At 37.9% G+C, this 26033-nt stretch overlaps 1 protein-coding gene across 6 annotated transcripts in view; it reads left to right on the forward strand.

Annotated features, from left to right (window-relative positions):
- The window catches only part of IFT80 (intraflagellar transport 80), a 276992-nt gene that overhangs the window by 226247 nt on the left and 24712 nt on the right, over positions 1 to 26033 (forward strand). For all 6 annotated transcript variants that reach the window (XM_066241592.1, XM_066241593.1, XM_066241591.1 and 3 more), the window contains 6 exons: positions 311 to 375; positions 8163 to 8298; positions 8706 to 8853; positions 10818 to 10989; positions 12690 to 12779; positions 12879 to 13051. In XM_066241592.1, coding sequence (XP_066097689.1) covers positions 311 to 375; positions 8163 to 8298; positions 8706 to 8853; positions 10818 to 10989; positions 12690 to 12779; positions 12879 to 13051 — 784 coding nt within the window. The remainder of the gene's footprint in view (positions 1 to 310; positions 376 to 8162; positions 8299 to 8705; positions 8854 to 10817; positions 10990 to 12689; positions 12780 to 12878; positions 13052 to 26033) is intronic.

The raw sequence follows: 26033 nt of genomic DNA on the forward strand, positions 1-26033 counted from the left end.
AAAATTAGAGATTACATCTAGATTTGGATTTGCCATTGTTGACCCTCTGCAATATTGAAGCCATACCATTAATATTAATTCTAATTAGGAAATGCATGTTTTCAGAAGTATCCAGTTCCATTGTTTTCATAAGAAATATGATGCCATTAATAAATAGGAATCTGATGCTGCTGCTCTTCTGTGCTGTAAGATACTCTGAGGGCCACCAAGTTAAATAATTTCTCATGAGAATTATAATCATTCCATTGAAGTTTGCCAATTAAAATTCTAATGTAATATATTAAGTAATGTCCTATTTTTTCTTTTCAAGTAATCTTCCTCTTTGAGGCATCAACTGGAAAACCATTAGGTGATGGAAAGCTTCTTTCTCATAAGGTAATGGACATTAGCTATTTCTAATGTAAACAGCCACTCTTTATTTCCTTTTAAAATTAATGTTTTCATTTTAAGGAGGAAAACATGGCTATATATGGAAATCAATTGCATAAAAGGATCTGACTTATATGTCTACTGTCTAGGCTCTTTTCTACTTTTCAATAAGATGTTCTCTTTTTTTTTTTTTTTTTTTTACAGGGACAGAGAGAGAATCAGAAAGAGGGATAGATAGGGACAGACAGACAGGAACGGAGAGAGATGAGAAGCATCAATCATCAGTTTTTCGTTGCGACACCTTAGTTGTTCATTGATTGCTTTCTCATATGTGCCTTGACTGTGGGGCTACAGCAGACCAAGTAACCCCTTGCTCGAGCCAGCGACCTTGGGTCCAAGCTGGTGAGCTTTGCTCAAACCAGATGAGCCCACACTCAAGCTGGAGACCTCGGGGTCTAGAACCTGGGTTCTCCGCATCCCAGTTGGATGCTCTATCCACTGTGCCACTGCCTGGTCAAGCAAGATGTTCTCTCTTGATTAAACTATTCACATCTATCAGTAAATAAAAATGTCTTTATATTTCAAAATACTTAGCAGTTTCCCCATTGACCTGTCTTTAGTCAGCATTTTCTTTAGGTTTTCATACTGTAAACTGAAAAAAATTTCTACAGAAGTATAAAAAGACATTGAATTGTGAATTGTCTATTGGTTTCTGATTTTTAGCCATAAAACAAAGGAGCACGTATTATTGAGTTATCTTTCTAATATGTGATATATTAGAGTCTAAAGATGCTTTTAACTGTGTTGTTCAGTGCTGCTAGTGAAGTGTTACTTTTTGTAATTATCAGTTTTAAGTTTGAATAATAAATACATTCATATGGTTCAGAAATCAAAAATCATAAAAAAGTATACATTGAAAACTTTTTCTTACTATGTCTATTCTTCATTAATAGTTTCTTTCTACCACATAAATAACCACTTTATTAATATCCTGTATATCCTTCCAGAGATTTTTAGTGCATATACAAATAAAACTGATATGTTCTTTTTTCCCTCTTTTACAAAATTGTAAACTACAACTCTGCACTTTGCTTTTCTCATACTTTCTGGAGATCTTTCCATACCTTCATGTAAAGTGCTTTCCCAATCCTTTCCCCATTGCACCATATATATAACATTTTATGAGTGTATCAGAACTAGTGATGGACACTTGTTTCCAGTCTTTTGCTATTTAAATATTATCAAGATGACTTACATTACAAATACCTTCTTACACAAATGTTAGTGTATCTGTGGGATAAATTCTTGAAATGTTGGGGTGGGAGAGTCAAAGAATATGGCATTTGTAATTTAAATAAGTATTGTCAAATCATCTTGCAAAGCGATTGTATTTGTTTACATTCTCACTAGTGATACATGAGATGCCTGTTTCTACACAACCTCTTCATTATAATAATTTAAAATCAAGACTATGTAAGCAGAATTTTTCATTTTCAGTAGGATTAAGCATATAAAAAGGGAATAAATTTCTCAGCTTTTCAAGATACAATCTTTATTTTTGTTGTTCAGGTTGAAATGAGAGTCATTTAGAAATTTTTTATAAATATTTCTTTTAGTGTGATAATTCTTTTTCTAAAACACTTTTCTTTTTATTATTATTATTATTAATTTTAATGGGGTGACCTTGATAAATCAGGGTACATATGTTCAGAGAAAACATCTCCGGGTTATTTTGACATTTGATTATGTTGCATACCCATCACCCAAGTCAAATTGTCTTCCATCATCTTCTATCTGGTTTTCTTTGTGCCCCTCCCCTCCCCCCTTGCCTCCCACACTCTTGTCCATGTCTCTGAGTCTCATCTTTATTTCCCACCTATATATGGAATCATATAGTTCTTAGTTTTTTCTGATTTATTTCACTCAGTATAATGTTATCAAGGTCTATCCATGTTGTTGTAAACGATCTGATGTCATCATTTCTTATGGCTGAGTAGTATTCCATATATGTACCAAAGCTTTTTAATCTACCTGTCCACTGATGGACACTTGATGTTAGGAAGCTACAATTTCATTATTGTAAGAAAAGAGGTGACTTCCTCATCTGACACTTCATTCAATTGCACAGAGCATTGAACTTGTCTTATATATAATACAAAGGATTTTAAAACTTACATTCTATTGAAAAGTCACTCAATTTGTTTTATGTCATAGTATGTGAAGAAACTAAAAGCCAAGGTCTACCCAAATAAATATCAAAGCCAAAACTAGAACTCAAGTTTGTCTTTTATGAAATATTATTAGTGTAGGGCAAGGGAGAAGGTTCAAATGAACATGAAGCTGTTTCCATATCTGCTTCAAAGAGTGACCCAGGAAGAACAGAACGAAAGTGGACATAACAGGACTGGACAAGGGAAAATGAGGAAGCCCTGCTGAAGAAAGAGAGAACAAGGAGGAAGAAACACCTTGCCCCACACTATGTACAAAGGCTTTATTATTGTCAATCTTTGATTTTGAATTTCTTAGAGAAGAGAATTGTATCTGTTTAATAATGTTTTTAAAATACTATACAAGGTACTTTTGATGTAGATAATAAGTAATGCTTTATCATAAAGATCGGTTTCTATGAAAGGTTTCCATTTTGTAAATACCTAGAATTATATTTTATACATACCTTGACTCTCATGGAACAAAATTCTTTTCTTCCTTAAAATACAACTGATGGTATTTCCAAAGAAGAGAAAAATTTTTAAAGAATGTACTCTGAACTATTATATACCTTACTCTGATCCATAGACTTGGATAAGGGTATATGTGTTTTGTTTTGTTTTATAAAGATGTTATAATAGTATACATAGATATAATTACTTGATGTGATCAGGATTCTTGTTGAAGCCACAGAACTAGAAAGTTTTCAGACATAGTAAGCAGTAAACAAATACCCCTGGAATTGAATTGAAATAAATCCACACTGAACCATTTTCAAATTATGAGGAATTTTTTTTCACTAGCTAGTATAATAATGTAATAGATTAATGCACTATACCAGAAATACTTTGCTTATGGAAAACAGATAACTAATTGTGCAGTCAGAAGTCTGGGTTGTAGGAGGATTCCAAGATGGCAGCAGAGTAGGCAGAAATACAAACTGCCATCTCTCAGGACTAAACTGGATTACAAAATAATTTAAGAACAATCAACATGAAAAACCAACTTTGGACTAAAAGACCAGGACTTGAAAACCAAGGAGCACAGAAGAGACCACACCAAGACTGGTAGGAAGTGCGGGGACATGGTGAGGGCTCTCCCACTCCAAGGAACAGGGGTGGATGAGGGTCAAGGAGGACTCTCACTGTAGGGAGAGAGACCCTGAGAGGCAAGGTCCTCAGCCCCAGGACTGGAGCCCCAGCCTAAAGATCCAGAAACTAGAAGAGACAACCTGACAGGATTGAGTGAGGAAAAGAGCAGGATTTCTGTCTATGGGAAACAGTTTGCGAAGGAGTTAATGCAGCCTTAAAGGGCCAGTGTAGAAAATCTCGCTCACAGCCACTTGCCTGGGGATCCAAGGGTGAGGAGAGCAGAGTGGACTGGTCTTGTGTGAGAAGAGTGGGGGGATTTAGGCACAGGGACACAAACGGTGACAGGAAGAATATTTGCGCTGAGTCATTCTCCAATACTGAGGTGGCCATATGCAGAAGGAGGGGTACTCCCTCTGTCCAGAATGAGCCTAGCGTAAGGCCAATTGACCCACCTCGAGAAATCTCTCCAGCTCCAATCAGCATAAAAGGCTGTTCAAATAGGAGGAAGTAAAGGGGAGCGACAGTGACTCAGCTTTCTGGGGAGATGTGAGCTACACCTCCCTTTCTGATACAGAGAATGCACCCCACCCCTGGAGAGTGGCTGGGCAGAACACACCTCTGGTTCTCAGAGGTCACACTCACTGCGTTCCTGTGGATTTACCATACAAAAAAAAAAAAGGCCTGGATAGAGTTTAAACTTGGGCCAAAGAACAAGATACATCCACTACCCCCATTCTAATCACAGAAGTTCCCTGCTGGGCTCAGCAAACAAACAGCAGAGAAAATAAGACTTTTATGTGGCTCACCTTGTTAGGGAGAATTAAAATCAGAGCAACCAGCAGAGGCTGAGGGATTAAGCCCTGGAGGAGGGGCCACATTCCCTGTACCAATCCCAGCTGCCCTAACCCAACAAGCTTGCAATTGGCATACAGGAAATATGGAAAGACAGAGAAATCCAATTCAAATGAATCAACACGAGAAATCCCCAGAAAAAGAACTGAATGAGATGCCAAATTACCAGATGCAAAGTTTAAAATAATGATAGCTAGAATGCTTAGGGATCTTAGAGCTACAATGAATGAACATAATGAGCACTTAAATAAAGAAATAGCAAACATCAAAAAGGACATTGAAATCATAAAAAATATCAATCAGAAATGATAATTACTTATCAGAAATGAAGACTACAGTAAAAGGTATCCACAGCAGGTTTGATGAAACAGAGGATTGAATCCACATCTTAGAGGACAAGACAAATGAAAACACAGAAACAGCAGCAAAGAGAAAAGAGGCTCAATAAGTCTGAGACAAGTATAAGAGAGCTCTGTGACAATATGAAGAGAAATAACATCTGCATCATAGGGATCCTGAAGGAGAAGAGAAAGAACAAGGAATAGAGAACTTGCTTGAAGAAGTCAATTGAAAACTTTTCTAAATTGATGAAGGAAGAAGTCACACAAGTTCAAGAAGCACAGAGATTCCCAGTAAAGAGGAACCCAATGAGACCTACATCAAGACACATTATAATTAAAATACCAAAGTTAAGAGATAAAAAATACTAAAAGCTGCAAGAGAAAAGAAGTCAATTACTTATAGAGAAGCCCCATAACGATGACATCCAACTTTCAACAGAAACACTTGAGACCAGAAGGGAATGGCAAGAAATATTCAAAGTAATATAAAACAAGAGCCTACAACCAAGACTTCTTTATCCAGCAAGATTATTGTTTAAAATTGAAGGAGAAATAAAAAGCTTCCCATACAAAAAATAAAAAATAAAACGACCTGGCCGGTTGGCTCAACGGTAGAGCATCGGCCTGGCGTGCGGGGGACCCGGTTTTGATTCCCGGCCAGGGCACATAGGAGAAGCGCCCATTTGCTTCTCCCTCCCCCACCCCCTCCTTCCTCTCTGTCTCTCTTTTCCCCTCCCGCAGCCAAGGCTCCATTGGAGCAAAGATGGCCCGGGCACTGGGGATGGCTCCTTGGCCTCTGCCCCAGGCGCTAGAGTGGCTCTGGTCGCGGCAGAGCGACGCCCCGGAGGGGCAGAGCATCGCCCCCTGGTGGGCAGAGTGTCGCCCCCTGGTTGGCGTGCCGGGTGGATCCCAGTCGGGCGCATGCGGGAGTTTGTCTGACTGTCTCTCCCTGTTTCCAGCTTCAGAAAAATACAAAAAAAAAATAATAATAAAAAATAAAAAATAAAAAAAAAATAAAACGAAAGGAATTCATCACAGGAAAGCAACAAAAGATGATAAAATGTGAAATCTGCATCAAATAAAATGAAAACTCTTCCAGTTTCATACTTATTCAGTGCAGTTTGATGTGGGCTCACGCACAGATTTTTTAGGGCTCCTTATGTAGCTATCCCATATAGCCTCTACAGACTCATCACTGACTGATGGCCTACCAGAACGGGGTTTCTCCACCAAACTGCCGGTTTCCTTCAACTGCTTATCCCACCGAGTAATATTATTCCTATTTGGTGGCACTTCGTTATAAACGCGCCGATATTCACGTTGCACTTTGGTCACCGATTCGAATTTAGTGAGCCACAGAACACACCAAACTTTCCTCTGTACCGTCCTACATCTTGACTGGCATGATCGTGGGCTGCTCCGCTGTATACATGGTGTTACATCATCATCTGCGCATGCGCACATGCTGCCACATCATCCTACAGAAACTGGGAGGGTTTTCCTTTTATTTGGTGCAGATTTCACATTTCTATTGTCTTTTGTTGCTTTCCTGTGACCGGTCAAAAGTGCACCATGACCTTACGGACGCACTATATTTGCTGATTTATCTCCATGGGCAAGTGAAATAAAGGACACGATGAACAAATGGAACTGTATCGAAGGAAAAAGTTCTTGCACAGGAAAAAACACCATGAACAAAATAAAAATACAACCCACACAATAGGAGAATATATTCGCCAATACATCCGATAAGGTGTTAATAACCAAAATGTATAAAGAACTTGTAAAACTCAACACCAGGAAAGTAAACAGTCCAATCAAAAAATGGGCAGAATAACTGAATAGATACTTCTCCAAAGAGGACATACAGATGGCCAATAGACATATAAAAAAAATGTTCAACATCACTAGTCATTGGAGAAATGCAAATTAAAGCCACAATGAGATACCACCTCACACCTGTCAGAATGGTTATTACTAAGAAAACAACGAATCATAAGTGCTGATGAGGATGTGGAGAAAAGGGAACCCTCCTGCACTGCTGGTGGAAATGCAGACTGGTGCAGCCACAGTGGAAAACAGTATGGAATTTCATTAAAAAATTAAAAATGGAACTGCCTTATGACCTAGCTATCCCACTTTTAGGAATATATCCTAAGAATAAGAAATCACTGATTCTAAAGGAGAAATGCACCCCCATGTTTATGGCAGCATTGTTTACAATAGCCAGGATCTGGAAACAACTCAATTGTCCTTCAGTGGACGAGTGGATTAAAAAGCAGTGGTACATATACACAATGGAATACTATGTGGCCCTGAAAAAAAGGAACTCTTACCCTTTGTGACAACATGGATGGACCTGGAGTCTAGTATGCTAAGCAAAATAAGCCAGACAGAGAAAGAAAAATATCATATGATCTCACTCATATGAGGAATCTAATGAACAGTGTGAATGAGGAACAGAATAGATGCAGAGAAGAGGTTAGAGTCCAGAGGGAAAGTGGTCAGAGGGAAAGGTGATGAGAGGAGGGGATTAAAGAAAGTAAAGACATTAGTGAAAGTATATATAAGTAACACAGAGAGATAGAGGGCATGATAGTAAATCATGGAGGGAAGGGCAGAAAGTGGTGGGGGGAGGGAGCAAAGGGGGTTTCAAGGAGAATACGGAGGGGAGCAGGGAGGGAGATATATTCAGTGGAACAGTTGTAACTATGTAAACACAACAAATTAAAACCAATAAAAAAAGATATCTGGGTTGTAAATTTTAGATATGCTTGTTATCAGCTTTTTCTGAGCAAAATCATATAATGGATCTCAGTCTTCTCATCTGCAAAGAAAGTATAATGTGAAAGAATGTATAAAATTGTAAGGCTCTAAAAACATAAACCATTTTTAAAAATCAATTCTTACAAACCTTTAAAATATTGTCAATCTTCTTAGAGTACATTTTGGTATGAGGAGCTTTATCAAAGTAGACCTTTCGTGTGATACCCAGACTTGCCTCACTCTTTGACCCTAATTGCTAAGATGGAAGTGTTTCTCAGTTTACAGAGTTTCAAAATATACATTATTTTAGTGCTAATAAGGGGCATCTTTCCCTGGAAAAAGTGAATCTTAGTATAGCTTTTGAATGACTAGTTTATTAGCAGTTTAAAATTATTTAACAGGGTCAGTTTATAACTATAAGTAGGGGACTGATATTTATTGATCTTTAAGTTAACAAATATTTTTAAAATAATTAAAATGAACTTATGGTTAAACACTAAATCTAATTCAGTATTTTTATTTTTTTAAATTTTAGAATGAAATTTTGGAAATTGCTCTGGATCAAAAAGGACTTACTAATGATAGAAAAATTGCTTTCATTGATAAAAATAGAGATCTCTATGTCACCTCTGTAAAAAGATTTGGGAAGGAGGAGCAAATTATCAAGCTTGGTAAAATAATTGTAATACATTTATAATTTTAATTACTTAAAATTTTCTTAAATCTACTCTGTCATATATTATACTGGTTAATTTATTTTAATGAATCTATGAATGCTTTGATCTCAGAACATTTATTAACTATTTAATTCCATTTTAGTAGCAAGTCTTTAGCTGCCACAGTTAAATTGGCATTGAAGAAATACTTGACAATTAAAATATTATGGTTCTGGATAGGATATTCAAATATGTCCATCAATTCTTATGTGAATTTTTGTACCATTATATGGTCAGAAAATAGAGTCATACCTACTAGAAATGAGATGGGGTCTTGTTATATCAGCTGATTTTAAAGATATATTTTTAATGCTTATTATATAGTAGAATTAATAGTACATTAACATTCTTTTTAAAACAAGGAACAATGGTGCATACTGTGGCGTGGAGTGATACATGCAATATCCTTTGTGGACTTCAAGATACTCGATTTACAGTGTGGTATTACCCTAATACAGTTTATGTGGACAGAGACATTTTGCCTAAAACATTATATGAAAGGGACGCAAGGTAACATTTTACTGCATAGAATTGTTTATGATAGTAAATAAAACTAATAAAGTGTCATGTCTTTGCCTCTAATTTTAATCCTGCAAGATATCTTTCACCTGACTCAGTCAACTAAATAATTTGTTCCGGTAAAGCTGGCTTAGTGAGACTTAAGTGATGGAACCAAGTTGAAAATATTGTATAATACTGTTATATTTAATTATTTGTTTCTTATGTGAATATAATTTTCCACCTTAATGTTGCTTAATGGTAACTTATATAGTTTTTTTCAATGTGTTTTAATGATTTTAATATAGGCACAGTGATTTATCAGTGATACACAACCTGTGACAAGCTTTCCTCTGTCCCAGATTATCACTGACCTTAAGACTTTTCAGGAATGTATATGTTCTGAAATGAATTAAATCTGGAATTAAAATTTAAAATTAATACTAAAGATAAAAAATATATAAAATTGTCCCTGGCCAGTTGGCTCAGTGGTAGAGCATCGGCCTGGCGTGCAGAAGTCCCGGGTTCAATTCCCGGCCAGGGCACACAGGAGAAGCGCCCATCTGCTTCTCCACCCCTCCCCCTCTCCTTCCTCTCTGTCTCTCTCTTCCCCTCCCGCAGCCAAGGCTCCATTGGAGCAAAGATGGCCCGGGCTCTGGGGATGTCTCCTTGGCCTCTGCCCCAGGCTCTAGAGTGGCTCTGGTCACGGCAGAGCAACACCCTGGGGCAGAGCATCGCCCCCTGGTGGGCAGAGCGTTGCCCCCTGGTGGGCGTGCCAGGTGGATCCCGGTCGGGTGCATGCGGGAGTCTGTCTGACTGTCTCTCCCCGTTTCCAGCTTCAGAAATTAAAAAAAAAAAATACATAAAATTACTGAAAACTTTTAAAATTTTTATATGCTTCAGAAAGTCAGATATTTATAATTCTAAATTCTCTAAGAGGTAGCAAGGGGATCTCTTTCTCTTGACAGAAAAGGAAACAGAGGCTTTTCAACTCTAAACCTTAGCTTAACTTGCAAATCTATTTTGAGTTCATTTGTTTTTTTTAAAAAATACTTTATTGATTGACGTTACAGAAAGAGGAAATGTGGGGGAGGGGGAGATAAGAATCAGCTAACTCTTACTTGCTTCACTCGAGTTGCCTTTACCGGGGCAAGCCCAGGGTTTCGAACTGGTGACCCTGTCAGAGTTCCAGGTTGACACTCTTACCACCACAGGTCAGGTAAAAAGATATTTATGTTCTCATGGGATCTCTGCACGCCAGTTGGAAAAGCATGCAAGAGAATTCCCTGGGGAGGACCCAGACTTGGGAAGAGTCTTCAGAGACTGGAACTGATCCCCTTGACTCCATGGAGCCTGACCAGGCATTTGAATGGATGGAGTCTCTCACCTCCGAGGGAAAGTTGGAGTTGGCCCCACCACCGTGGGAAGACTGAGCACTTAGGAGGCTCTGCTTTGAGCCAGAGAGTTCAAAGGCCGATGACCTTGATTGAGTTCATTTTTAATACTCTTAATTCACAACTTTAGCAAAACTAGACAGGCATCATTTTAAAAGTTTTAAAATTAATAACAAGAAGTTAGTTTCTTTACTTAAAGTTTCCCTCTTTTTATGGTGAAAAAAATAATCTTGAAATGAGCTTAATTTTTAATGGTTTATTTACACTTTAATACTTTAAAAGCACAAGCTAAGAGATTTAGTCATTTGTGTGATTTACCTTATAGGTCTGAGAGGAAAAAAGTCCTTTGAAATGCTTTTAGAACTAGCTTTCATATTAAGTAGTATATTTTGCTCCAAGTGTATATGAAAAGTTTAATTCAAATGTTTATTTGAATATATACATTCTCCATAGAGTTAACTTTTTTTGGATATGTGTTTGGAAGCTAGATACTGCATATGTATGTCAGGGATCAACTCCCCAAATTTAATATATAGAAAAAATTTACTCAGAATATAAATTACACTGCTTTTTTTCCTACAGTGAATTTAGTAAAAATCCCCATATCGTGAGTTTTGTTGGAAATCAGGTAACTATAAGAAGAGCTGATGGCTCACTGGTTCACATCAGCATATCTCCATATCCTGCTATTCTCCATGAATACATAAGCAGTTCAAAATGGGAAGATGCTGTAAGACTTTGTCGCTTTGTGAAGGTACTTATACTTCAGATCCATAGTTGTTTTTTATATTGTGACATTTGTGCAAGAGAAGAAGTGATAACACTTAAGGGCTGGAAAAATATGCATTGCGATCCTGTCTCTTTTTATGTGAAGATATAAGTGATACAAAGGGATACATGCTTTGTATTAATTCTCTGAAGAAGCTATAATTTAAATGGGTAGTTTCTTAATATTGATGCATATAAAAAAGGTTCTGTGAAACTTTTTTACAAGTCATGTTCCCAACTTCTACCCCCATAGAGACTCTAATTTCTTTTTTCTTTTTAGGGAGTAAAACATTTTAATGAAAGATAAGATCTGTAAGCATATCCTTTTGTTGTTGTTTTTTTAATTGAGAGGCCGGGAGGCAGAGAGACAGACTCTCACATGCACCCTGACTGGGATCCACTCTGCAAGTCCCCTACAGGGCAATGCTCTGCCCATCTGGGGCCACTGCTCAGTTGCTCAGCAACAGAGCTATTTCAGCTCCTGAGGTAAAGCCATGGAGCCATCCTCAGCATCAGGGCCAACTTGCCCAAACCATTTGAGCCATGGCTGCAGGAGGGGAAGATAGAGCAAGAGAGAAGCGAGAAAGGGAGGGATGGAGAAGCAGATGGTTGCTTCTCCTGTGTGTCCTGACTGGGAATTGAACCTGGGACTTTCATATGCCGATTGGATGATCTACCACTGTGCTAACCAGCCAGGGTTGATAGAGTCTAAATTCCTAAATCTGAGGAGAGTCTTGGGCATAGTTTTAAGTTCCTCAGATGACTCATATATCTAAGGTTAGAATCTGCTTTAGATCAGCATTGTTTGAATCTAGGATTTTCCAAATATGTTTGACTACAGGATTATTTTGTTGAACATTGGTTTACATTTCCTAGAATATACTTTTGTGGAGTGACTTTTCGATGATTTTTCGTACAGTGGGTTGTTGGTTGTAATCTGCTATAATTGTATGATGCAAGAGCCTTACTTTTCCTCAGGTTCCCTGTATGTTGTATTCTTTGACATCTCAACAAAAAGACTAGAGAGTTTAAACCTTAAGTTATTCTAAAAATATATCATAAGTTCAAAAATCATTTTTGATACATAGAAAACTTAAAAATTTTTATTCAAAAATAGTTCTTTATGTGTTATTAATAGTTAACAAAGTAGCCACAGTGAAATTTCTGTCATTAATTTCCTGAATGATTAATTCTTTCAGTGCCATACTCAGTAATTTTTTATTTTTAAAACTGTTTATTCTATGGCCCTGGCCAGTTGGCTCAGTGGTAGAGCATCAGCACCACGTGTGGAAGTCCTGGATTTGATTCATAGCCAGGGCACACAGGAGAAGCACCCATCTGCTTCTCCTCCCTTTCCCCTCTCCTTTCTCTCTGTCTCTTTTCCCCTCCCACAGCCAAGGCTCCATTGGAACAAAGTTGGCCCGGGTGCTGAGGATGGCTCCATGGCCTCTGCCTCAGGCATTAGAATGGCTTGGTTTGCAACAGAGCAAGCCCCAGATGGGCAGAGCATTGCTCCCTAGTGGGCTTGCTGGCTGGATCCTAGTCGAGCACATGTGAGAATCTGTCTCTCTGTCTCCCTGCTTCTTACGTCAGAAAAATACAAAAGCAAAAAACAAAACCAAAGAAAACTCTATTTTAAAACTTCAGCCATATAGATGAGATAATTATTCTCCTATTTCATTACAGGAACAAACTCTGTGGGCTTGCCTAGCTGCTATGGCAGTTGCTAATCGAGATATGACTACTGCAGAAATAGCCTATGCAGCAATTAGTGAAGTAAGTAATGTTTACTTATATGTATATGTGTGTGCATTTTTTGCCATAATTTGTTATATTTCTGTTGTTATTCATTTCAAATATTTTTTCTTTTATTAGATTGATAAGGTTCGCTACATCAGTTCTATAAAAGATCTTCCATCTAAAGAATCAAAAATGGCCCACATACTAATGTTTAGTGGGAACATACAGGAGGCTGAAATAGTCCTTCTTCAGGCTGGCCTTATTTATCAAGCGATCCAGATCAATATTAATCTCTACAATTGGGAAAGGTAATAAAAATAGTTTTTATCTATTCCCAAACCAGATTGATTTTGTTCTTTTACCTACCATTTTCCTCTTTACTTAATAGTTTCCTAATTCTACATGCTTATAATTACACTTCAATACTTTAAATGCTCAAGCAGAAATTCCACCTGTCTAAGAAGTAGATTTCCCCCCCAACACCTGGGGAAGCAGAATGTCTGCACACAATGCTGAGCAATTCTTACCTGACTAAATAGGCTACAAGAATTCAAATCCAAGACCTTCTGACTTTAAAGCCTCCTGTAATACACTGAATTGTGGCTGCCATAAAAATATGCTGCTCACAAAAATTAGGGAATATTTCAAAATGAATATGAAGCAATAAAAAAAAGAAGCATTTGATTTTTTTTATTAAACAAGAACATCAGAAAAGCAAACAAGTCAGAGAAAGTTTGATTATGCAAATGAATGCAAAACCAGCTTTTATTTCATTGGTGAAAATGCACTGTACAAAAGGCTGAAACTACTGGTATATCTGCACGTTCCCTGATCCCCTAATTTTTGTGAGCAGTGTATTTGTGAGTAGTTTGCCGTTGAAGATTTCTGCCTTCTTGAACTTGTGATTGATGAGAAATTGGGATATGAAGAAGAGAAGAGTATCTAGGATGTTTCCCAAATTTCTGATTTTATTAACTGAAATAAAAAAAACTAATATTAGCAGATTTGGAAGGGGAAATAGTGAGTTCAGTTTAGGCATATTGAATTTGAAATGTTTGTTGAGAAATATGTGGTAATAGTTGATTAAATGGACCAGGAGCTCAAGGGAAAGATTTGAACTGGAAATGTGGATTTCAGAGTCATCAGGAAATGGATGGTAGTTAAAATTTAAAGAACGGATGGAATAGAGTAGGTGTGTGGTGTGAGAAAACATTGACAGCATTTATGTGTTGAGTGAAAGAAGAGAGATGCACTGAAAGATTGAGATAAAGCAGTCAGACAGGCACAGAGAAGAGCCAAGAACGATTTGTGATGCTGAGGAAGAAAGATGAAAGGGTTTTTAGTAAGGAGTAACCTTCTCCCCACCATCAGGCTTTGGGACAGCTTGATTTCTGAGACCAAATGCAGGTTGAGGTTTAGGCTCCTTTCTTAAAATGTATTAGCTTTCACTGCTCACTCTCTCAGGTACATGTCTCTCAGTGAACAGGGTGCTCATATACATACACCTGAAGTTACTGTGTTATTAAATTGGCATGACTACTTTCCAGGTTAGAAATGTCTTTGATAATCTTTGTTTCTTTCTAGGCTCAAATATAATCTATAAATCTTTCAATTACACAACCCTTATTTCTAATTTCCTTAAATTAGAATTTTTACAGATAGTATCCTTTCTCTACCTTTCCCTTGAATAGAAGTAACAAGAATAGCAGTTAATTCTGTCAGTGACATACTTTAGTCTCTTTAATTTATGCACTATGATTTATGATCTATATACACTCTTTATACAGTACAGCCATTTAGTTTATGTCCTCTATTTAAACAAATTTGTTGTCATTGTTTAACTGTGCAAAGGATTATGAAAAAATGTTTTTGATTCAACAAAGATGAATAAATCATTGTCTTTGTCCTCAATTTATTCTTAATTCATAAATTTTAATTTCTTTTTTTTTTTTTTTGTATTTTTCTGAAGCTGGAAACGGGGAGAGACAGTCAGACAGACTCCCGCATGTGCCTGACCGGGATCCACCCGGCATGTCCACCAGGGGCTATGCTCTGCCCACCAGGGGGTGATGCTCTGCCCCTATGGGGCGTCGCTCTGCCCCGACCAGAGCCATTCTAGCGCCTGGGGCAGAGCCATCCCCAGAGCCCGGGACATCTTTGCTCCAACGGAGCCTTGGCTGCGGGAGGGGAAAAGAGAGACAGAGAGGTGGGGGGGGGGTGGAGAAGCAAATGGGCGCTTCTCCTATGTGCCCTGGCCGGGAATCGAACCCGGGTCCCCCGCACGCCAGGCTGGCGCTCTACCGCTGAGCCAACCGGCCAGGGTTTAATTCATAAATTTTAAAGAAACTAGCTTGGAGACATTATGAATAATAGTTTTAAAAATTGTATATATCATTACGAAGCTATGGATTCCATGAGAAGTAGGAAACAATAATATTTGAAGCATTCTTTCAACCAATATATATATATTTTTTACAGAGACAGAGAGAATCAGAGAGAGGGACAGATAGGGACAGACAGGCAGGAATGGAGTCAACCAATATTTTTAAGAAAATATTTATGTTTTAAGAATATTTATAGCCTGGCCAGGTGGTGGTGCAGTGGATAGAGCATAGAACTGGGACATAGAGGACCCAAGTTCAAAACCCTGAGGTTGCAGTCTTTAGCGTTGGCTCCTCTGGCTTGAGTGCGGGCTCACCTGGCTTGAGTGCAAGCTCACCAGCTTGAGTGTAGCGTCACTGGCTTGAGTGTGGGATCATAGACATGACCCCATGGTTGCTGGCTTGAGCCCGAAGGTTGCTGGCTTGAAGCCCAAGGTTGCTGGCTTGAGCAATGGGTCACTTGCTCTGCTGTAGCCCCTCTGCCCCCTGCCAAGGCACATATGAGAACACAATCAATGAACAACTAAGGTGCCTCAACGAAGAATTGATGCTTCTCATTTCTCTCCCTTCCTGTATGCCTGTCCCTAGGTATCCCTCTCTCTGACTCTCTCTGTCTCTGTCAAAAAAATGAAAAAATAAGGGAAAAAAAATATTTATACTATTTATGTTTTAAGAAAGTAAGTGTTAGACACTATTTGTACAGCACTCTGAACACTGCACAATACTTTTAAAACATTTTTCAAGACCTTTAGTTTAAAAAGTTTACAACCTAGTTAGGCATTCTATTTTATTGTTATTAGTAATAGTAATTCAAATGAAACTAGACTACTATATCATATGATACACAAATATTAACTCAAAATGGATTAACTTGAATGTAAGACCTGAAACAATAAAATACATAGAAAAAGGAACAGGTACTAAGCTTATGGATATTGGTCTCTGAGGTGTTTTTGGAAACTTGACCCCCAAAGCAGGAGAAACCAAAGCAAAATTAAATGAAGGAGACTGAATCAAACCAAAAAGCTCTGGTACAGCAAAAGAAACCATCAAAACAAAACCAAAAGACAAACAACAAAATGGGAGAAGATATTTTTAAATAATAACTCCAATACGAGGCTAATATTCAAAATATATAAAGAACTCAACAACAGAACAAACAATATGATTTAAAAAATGGGCAGAGGACATGAATAGACACTTGTCCAAGGAAGACATATAGATGGCCAACAGACATAGGAAAAGATGTTCAATCACTAATGAACATCACTAGTTATTAGCAAAATGCAAATCAAAACCACGAGGAATTTAATTTAAAAAATAAAATTGCAAGATAGTAAAAAAAAATAGTCAAGCTTCAATTTATGGAGTGCTTTTATTATGTCAGGAATTGTGTTAAACACTTTTTACATATCTTATTTGGTTATCACACCATTTTAAAAATGGGGAAGTTGAGGCTAACTCATAACTTGGTGGCAGATCTAGGATTTGTACTTAGTTTTCTAATAGCAAAGAGGACCTGGATTTTCTTTGTATTATCAAACCATTAGATATGTACTGTTGGTACCACTACTTATATTTTTTATTGTATTGCTATTTTTCTCTTTCATTATCTATCTTTGGAGATTTTTATATCATCTTTCCCCTTTCAAATTATAATTATACACTTATTGAAAGACAGAAACATTTTTTATTACATATACATAATAAGTCTTAATATTCACGCTCTTAATCTCTATGCAATACCTTAACCTTTTTGCAGGGCTCCTCCGCAAACATTTAGTGTAGATACATCCAATGTGTCAGTGTCATGGCAGGAGGATGAAAATATTTATTGATAACGTATAATATATATAAGTAGGGTGACGTCACGGAAATGGCGCCGTGAGCAGCGCGTCCGACAGATCTCCCCAAAATCACAACAAATTTATCAACTAGAAACAGAAAAATTTATCCTCGGAGCATTCCGGAGTTCCACACAAACTGAAAGCGAAAGGACTGTTATCACTTGAATCTGAGAGACGAGGGTGTGGAGGAAGCTAACTACCGCAGGGACGTTCATTCAAGCCGTGGAGGGAGTGCGCCTGTGGTGAGTTGGCCCACACTCGGGAGCGGCGAGCAGCCGCCGGCGCACGCCCGGTCCGGTTGCAGAGCGAGCAACGCGAACGTTCCCAGCGGCCCGCGCACTGCGAGTGAGAGTCCCCAGCCACCGGTGCCCGGAGCACCCCATTCGCGCGCGTGCCCTGGGCATCCCACGCGCCCAGAGTGCCCTACTGGCCCGCACACCCACGGTGCCCCATTATCCTGTGCCTGGTGCACCCCAGTTGCCAGCGGCGGGGCGAGCGGGAGAGGCGCCAGGGCGGTCTTCCCTACTTGGGAGCTTCTCTCTGTGGGCAGGGCACCTCACCCAGCCATTCAAGCTAACAATCAAGCGTTGGGGGAGGGGCGCGCAGGCAGCCTGAAATACCTTCGGGAGCACAGCTGCGGACCCAATCACTGAAATTAGCTTAACCCATGAAATCTGCACACCCACGGGCTGTAATTGATAAGATCTCTCTCAGTTCAGCGATCCAAGACAAGAGGCGTGATATTTTTTAGTGCCTCTCGCTAAATGGGCGGGGGCAACTTCTGATTGATAGAGCCTCCATATTCAGGGATAAACGCTAACAAGAGGGACTTGGCAGATAATAAGATCTATACTACACTAGTTGCAAGCAGAGACTAGTGCCTCTTCATCCCAGCCAAAACAGGCTACAAAGTGTGGAAAGCCTGGGTTGAGTGGTCCAACTGAATGCTAGGCGCTGAACAGTCACCTTGACAACAATTGACTCCCATCCCCGCCTGATTACAATGGAGGCTCTGACTGCCAGAGCCTTTCCCAAAGCCTTGCGCTGAGTGGGGATAGAGTGGGGATTTCCTAGCTCTTTGAGCCTCTTACTCCCCAGGCAGAAGCAGTAGCAGCCTTATACTGGATCACCAGGCTGCTAATTCAGGAAGGGGGGACTAGGAGAGAGACTCCAGGAAAGCAAACTCTCTCATCGTTGGACCCTGCAACGTTTGCCAACAAGCCTTGACTACCAGTAAGACTAAAGCCAATTATATGACATTGCCATAGAATCCCATCAATTGCAAATCCCTACCTAAGTGTGACACAGGAGCAGAGCCTGGGGTACAGAGTCACCGAGCAGGAAGAGGGAAAGAAAAGAAAAAGGAAGAAGTTAACCTCTCAAAATCAAGAAAAATCCACAGACTTTACAACTTGTTCCACTAATTTCTTTGTTGTTGTTGTTTGTTTCTTCTATCTTATTGCCTTTATTTCCTCCACCTCGGTCCTTTTATTCTCTGCCCATCTTATGCTTCCCTTTTCTTGAACTACACTACCCATGAGTGTTACATTTTATTTCTTTTCTTCATCCTCACCCTCCTTTACGGTTATACTCCAAAACACTTAACTCTCACTCTCTCCTCTTTTGTTTTTTTTGTTTTGCTTTATTTTGTTTTTTTCTCTTCCTTTTTTTTCTTCCTTCGTTTTTCTCTTTTTCTTATTTTTTCCTTTCTATTCATTTTTTCTTTTCTCGTTTTACTTTTCCTCCCATTTAATCCTCAATCACGAACAAATTAGTTAATTTGGGACTCAAGGTTTGTTTTTGGTTTTATTTTTCTTTTTCGCTTTTGTTTTTGTTTTTTTTTTGTTTGTTTGTTTATTTTTGTGGCATTTTGGGTACTTTTTACGTTGTTTTTTAACTCACTAGCATTCCTCCCAACCCAAGTTCTCCATTGTATTTAGTCTTCGCTCCACTTAATACAACAGATTTTTACTTATTATTTTTATTTTTTTCTTCTTTATTATTCTTTTTTTTTTCTCCTTTATTCTGGTTCCCTCTTATCCCTCTCATTATATCTCTTAGTCGACAATCACTTACAAGCAAATTATCTTATGTTTGTCTAAGATTTTCTTCCTTTTTTTTTTTTTTTTTGCATTAAGTAGGTCCCTACTCCCTTTTTTTGCCCCTTGAACTCTTCACCCCAAATCAGGCCCTCCATTATAGGCAGTTTTTGTTCCATTTAGCATAATATAATTCACAGGTCATCACGATATTTCCCTGAGGAAGGGAGAGGAGGGAAAGAGAAGAAAGAAAAAAGGGGGAAATAATAAATTATTACTGTTTTTTTTTTGTGGGGTGTTTTACCTTTTTTTTTTTTTTTTTTTTTACTTTTTACTCTTTATTAATTCTAATTAGTGCTATCAACAAGACCACCCTCAGATGCCAATAAGAAAGAGGAAATCGAATATTATGGATACAAAAGAAAGAAAGGTAACACAAATAGATGTGGAAAAATCTATGGAGAAAAGACTTAACATATTGGAAGCCTTGGAGCTAAATGACAGAGAATTTAAAATAGAAATCTTAAAAATACTCAGAGATATACAAGAAAACACAGAAAGGCAATTTAGGGAGATCAGAAAACAACTCAACACAAAGAATATATTACCAAGGAAATTGAAACTATAAAAACAAATCAAACAGAAATGAAAAACTCAATTCACGAGCTGAAAAACGAGGTAACAAGCTTAGCTAACAGAACACCCCAGATTAAAGATAGGATTAGTAAAATAGAAGACAAACAACTTGAGGCACAACAGAGAGAAGAAGAAAGAGACTCAAAAATAATAAAAAACGAGAAAGCCCTAAAGGAATTGTCTGACTCCATCAGAAAGAATAACATAAGAATAATAGGTATATCAGAGGGAGAAGAGAAAGAAAATGGAATGGAGAATATACTCAAACAAATAATAGACGAGAACTTCCCAAGCCTGTGGAAAGAACTAAAGCCTCAAATTCAAGAAGCAAACAGAACACCGTGTTTTCTTAACCCCAACAAACCCACTCCAAGGCACATCATAATAAAGATGACACAAACCAATGACAAAGAAAAAATTCTCAAGGCAGCCAGGGAAAAGAAGAGTACAACATACAAAGGAAGGCCTATTAGATTATCATCAGATTTCTCAGCAGAAACTCTACAAGCTAGAAGAGAGTGGACCCCAATATTTAAAGACCTGAAAGAGAGGAACTTTCAGCCAAGAATACTATACCCATCAAAGCTATCCTTCAAGTACGAAGGAGATATAAAAACATTCATAAATACAGAAATGATGAGAGAATTTATCAACAGAAAGCCCCCACTCCAGGAAATACTAAAGGGGGTTTTCCAACCAGATTCAAAGAACAAAAGAAAACAACACCACAAGTAACAGCTCCACCAAGAACACAATAAAACCAAACTTAAACTGTGACAACAAAGGAAAAAAAGGGGGGAGAGGATGGAGATTAACAGTAGCAAAGGACGATGAAGTGCAGAAATACTCATAAGATAGGGTACTACAATGAATATGGTAGGTACCCTTTTCATTACTTAATGGTAACCACCCTTGAAAAAACCACCACAAAACACTTGACTTAAAAAAGGTAGCAACAGAGGAAAGAAGTATGGAACACAAACAAACAAAAACAAATGATAGAAAAACAAAAGAGAAGAATCAAACAAGATACAAAACTAACAGAAAGCAATTTATAAAATGGCAGTAGGGAACCCACAAGTGTCAATAATTACACTAAATGTAAATGGATTAAACTTACCAATGAAAAGACACAGAGTAGCAGAATGGATTAAAAAAGAAAATCCAACTATATGCTGCCTACAAGAAACACATCTAAGCAACAAGGATAAAAACAAATTCAAAGTGGACGACTGGAAAACAATACTCCAAGCAAACAACACCCCCAAAAAAAGCAGGTGTAGCAATACTCATATCTAATAATGCTGACTACAAGACAGAAAAAGTACTCAGAGACAAAAATGGTCATTTCATAATGATTAAGGGGAAGTTGAATCAAGAAGACATAACAATCCTTAATATATATGCACCAAATCAAGGAGCACCAAAATATATAAGACAGCTACTTATTGACCTTAAAACAAAAACTAACAAAAATACAATCATACTTAGAGACCTCAGTACACCGCTGACGGCTCTAGATCGGTCATCCAAACAGAGAATCAATAAAGATATAGTGACCTTAAACGAAATACTAGAACACCTGGATATGATAGACATCTACAGGACACTTCATCCCAAAGCGACAGAGTATACATTTTTCTCTAGTGTACATGGAACATTCTCAAGAATTGACCATATGTTGGGCCACAAAAACAACATCAGCAAATTTAGAAAAATTGAAATTGTACCAAGCATATTTTCTGATCATCAAGCCTTGAAACTAGAATTCAACTGCAAAAAAGAAGGGGAAAAATCCCACAAAAATGTGGAAACTAAACAACATACTTCTAAAAAATGAATGGGTCAAAGAAGAAATAAGCGCAGAGATCAAAAGATATATACAGACAAATGAAAATGAAAATACGACATATCAGAATCTCTGGGATGCAGCAAAAGCAGTAATAAGAGGAAAGTTCATATCACTTCAGGCCTATATGAACAAATAAGAGAGAGCCGAAGTAAACCACTTAACTTCACACCTTAAGGAACTAGAAAACGAAGAACAAAGACAACCCAAAACCAGCCAAAGAAAGGAGATAATAAAAATCAGAGCAGAAATAAATGAAATAGAGAACAGAAAAACTAGAAAAAATCAATAAAACAAGGAGCTGGTTCTTTGAAAAGATCAACAAAATTGACAAACCCTTGGCAAGACTCACCAAGGAAAAAAGGCACAGGACTCAAATAAATAAAATCCAAAATGAAAGAGGAGAGATCAACACAGACATCATAGATATACAAAGAATTATTGTAGAATACTATGAAAAATTATATGCCACCAAATACAACAATCTAGAAGAAATGGATAAATTCCTAGAACAATACAACCTTCCTAGACTGAGTCATGAAGAAGCAGAAAGCCTAAACAGACCAATCAGCAGGGAGGAAATAGAAAAAACTATTAAAAACCTCCCCCAAAATAAAAGTCCAGGCCCAGATGGTTATACTAGTGAATTCTATCAAACATTCAAACAAGACTTGGTTCCTATTGTACTCAAAGTCTTCCAAAAAATTGAAGAAGAAGCAATACTTCCAAACACATTTTATGAGGCCAACATAACCCTCATACCAAAACCTGGCAAGGATGGCACAAAGAAAGAAAACTACAGACCAATATCTCTAATAAATACAGATGCTAAAATACTAAACAAAATACTGGCAAACCGAATACAACAACATATTAAAAAAATAATACATCATGATCAAGTGGGATTCATCCCAGAATCTCAAGGATGGTTCAACATACGTAAAACGGTTAACGTAATACACCATTTCAACAAAACAAAGAACAAAAGCCACATGATCTTATCAATAGATGCAGAAAAGGCTTTTGATAAAATACAACACAATTTTATGTTTAAGACTCTCAACAAAATGGGTATAGAAGGAAAATATCTCAACATGATAAAGGCCATATATGATAAACCATCAGCCAACATCATATTAAACGGCATAAAATGAGGACTTTCTACCTTAAATCAGTAACAAGACAGGGTTGTCCACTCTCTCCACTCTTATTTAACGTGGTGCTAGAAGTTCTGGCCAGAGCAATCAGACAAGACAAAGAAATAAAAGGCATCCATATCGGAAAAGAAGAAGTAAAGGTATCACTTTTTTCTGATGATATGATCCTATACATCGAAAACCCGAAGGACTCCACAAAAAGATTATTAGAAACAATAAACCAATACAGTAAGGTTGCAGGATACAAAATTAACATACAAAAGTCCATAGCCTTTCTATATGCCAACAATGAAATATTAGAAAACGAACTCAAAAAAATAATCCCCTTCACGATTGCAACAAAAAAAATAAAATACCTAGGAATAAACATAACAAAGAATGTAAAGGACCTATATAACGAAAACTACAAGGCATTATTAAGAGAAATAAAAAAAGACACAATGAGATGGAAAAATATTCCTTGTTCTTGGATAGGAAGAATAAATATAATTAAAATGGCCATATTACCCAAAGCAATATATAAATTTAATGCAATTCCCATAAAAATTCCTATGAAATTTTTTGAAGAAATGGAACAAAAAATCATCAGATTTATATGGAATTATAAAAAACCCCGAATAGCCAAAGCAATCCTAAGGAAAAAGAATGAAGCTGGGGGCATTACAATACCTGACTTTAAACTATATTATAGGGCCACGATAATCAAAACAGCATAGTATTGGCAGAAAAATAGACACTCAGACCAATGGAACAGAATAGAAAGCCCAGAAATAAAACCACATATATATGGTCAAATAATCTTTGATAAAGGGGCCAACAACACACAATGGAGAAAAGAAAGCCTCTTCAACAAATGTTGTTGGGAAAACTGGAAAGCCACATGCAAAAGAATGAAACTCGACTACAGCCTGTCCCCTTGTACTAAAATTAATTCAAAATGGATCAAAGACCTAAATATAAGACCTGAAACAATAAAGTACATAGAAGAAGACATAGGTACTAAAATCATGGACCTGGGTTTTAAAGAACATTTTATGAACTTGACTCCAATGGCAAGAGAAGTGAAGGCAAAGATAAATGAATGGGACTACATCAGAATAAAAAGTTTTTGCTCAGCAAGAGAAACTGATATCAAAATAAACAGACAGCCAACTAAATGGGAAATGATATTTTCAAACAACAGCTCAGATAAGGGCCTAATATCCAAAATTTACAAAGAACTCATAAAACTCAACAACAAACAAACAATCCAATAAAAAAATGGGAAGAGGACATGAACAGACACTTCTCCCAGGAAGAGATACAAATGGCCAACAGATATATGAAAAGATGCTCAGCTTCATTAGTTATTAGAGAAATGCAAATCAAAACTACAATGAGATACCACCTCACTCCTGTTAGATTAGCTATTATCAACAAGACAGGTAATAGCAAATGTTGGAGAGGTTGCGGAGAAAAGGGAACTCTCATCCACTGTTTGTGGGACTGTAAAGTAGTACAACCATGGAGGAAAGTATGGTGGTTCCTCAAAAAACTGCAAATAGAACTACCTTATGACCCAGCAATCCCTCTACTGGGTATATACCCCAAAACCTCAGAAACATTGATACGTAAAGACACATGAGCCCCATGTTCATTGGAGCACTGTTCACAGTGGCCAAGACATGGAAACAACCAAAAAGCCCTTCAATAGAAGACTGGATAAAGAAGATGTGGCACATATACACTATGGAATACTACTCAGCCATAAGAAATGATGACATCAGATCATTTACAGCAAAATGGTGGGATCTTGATAACATTATACGGAGTGAAATAAGTAAATCAGAAAAAAACTTGAACTGCATGATTCCATACATTGGTGGAACATAAAAACGAGACTAAGAGACATGGACAAGAGTGTGGTGGTTACCAGTGGTGGGGGGAGGGAGGACATTGGAGGAAGGGAGGGAGAGAGTTAGGGGGAGGGGAAGGGGCACAGAGAACTAGATAGAGGGTGGCAGAGGACAATCTGACTTTGGGCTAGGGGAATGCAACATAATTTAATGACAAAATAACCTAGACATGTTTTCTTTGAATATATGTACCCTGATTTATTAATGCCATCCCATTACCATTAATAAAAATTTATTAAAAAATATATATATAAGTAATATATAGTATGTAATATATATTAGTGGTCCCCAACCCTCGGGTTCCCTGTGGTGGCCCCCCGTGGTCCCCCGGGCCACGGACCAGTAGGTGACATGTAGAAAGTGTTTAACACAATTCCTGGCATATTAAAAGCACTCAATAGGCCCTAAGCAGTTGGCTCAGTGGTAGAGCGTCGGCCTGGTGTGCAGAAATACCGGGTTCGATTCCCGGCCAGGGCACACAGGAGAGGTGCCCATTTGCTTCTCCCTCCCTCCCCCCCTCCTTCCTCTCAGTCTCTCTCTTCCCCTCCCGCAGCCAAGGCTCCATTGGAGCAAAGATGGCCCGGGAGTTGGGGATGGCTCCTTGGCCTCTGCCCCAGGCGCTAGAGTGGCTCTGGTCGCAACAGAGCGACAACCCCAGAGGGGCAAAGCATCGTCCCCTGGTGGGCAGAGCCTCGCCTCTGGTGGGCATGCCGGGTGGATCCCGGTCGGGCGCATGCGGGATTCTGTCTGACTGTCTCTCCCCGTTTCCAGCTTCAGAAAAATACAAAAATAAATAAATAAATAAATAAATAAAAAAAATACATAAAATAAATAAATAAAAGCACGGAATAAATTGAAGCTTGATTATTATTTTTTCTCTATCTTGGGCCATTTGATACCGGTTCACAGAGAAAGAATAAATAACATGAAACATTGTCAGAATAACAAATTTAAATACAGCTTGAATAATGAGGACATGCTTATTCCTCCTTTAACTTAGCCCAATAAATATCGTAAGTTCGACAATTATATTTAAAAATACCACAGTTTTTACGTCGGTCGCATAATTTTATTTTACGCATTTATCCATCCCACCCTAAGGCCGGTCCATGAAAATATTTTCTGACATTAAACCAGTCCACAGCCCAAAAAAGGTTGGGGACCACTGATATATATGATACCATCTGAACATTTCTTATACCTCCTTGACCTAAGTGAAACTTAACTGTTCCCAGCGACACTGCCCCTCTACCTGTCCTTTCCAATGGACTCAGTTCTTTCTTACTCCACACTTCTTAAAATCCAGATGTCAATGGAGTTGATGTCCTTTTTGCTTCCCTCATCTTTTTTTTTCTATCTTATAAAATCTCTGATTCTTTAAGAGTTATGTCATGTGATCATGCTTATTTTCTGCTATAACTTCAAATCTTCCTTATTATTTCTATATCCTGTTTCCTGTATCTTCCTTCTCCCCCACCTCCAATTT

This window comes from Saccopteryx bilineata, chromosome 8 (genome assembly GCF_036850765.1).
Source record: "Saccopteryx bilineata isolate mSacBil1 chromosome 8, mSacBil1_pri_phased_curated, whole genome shotgun sequence".
Classification (NCBI taxonomy): Eukaryota; Metazoa; Chordata; class Mammalia; order Chiroptera; family Emballonuridae; genus Saccopteryx; species Saccopteryx bilineata.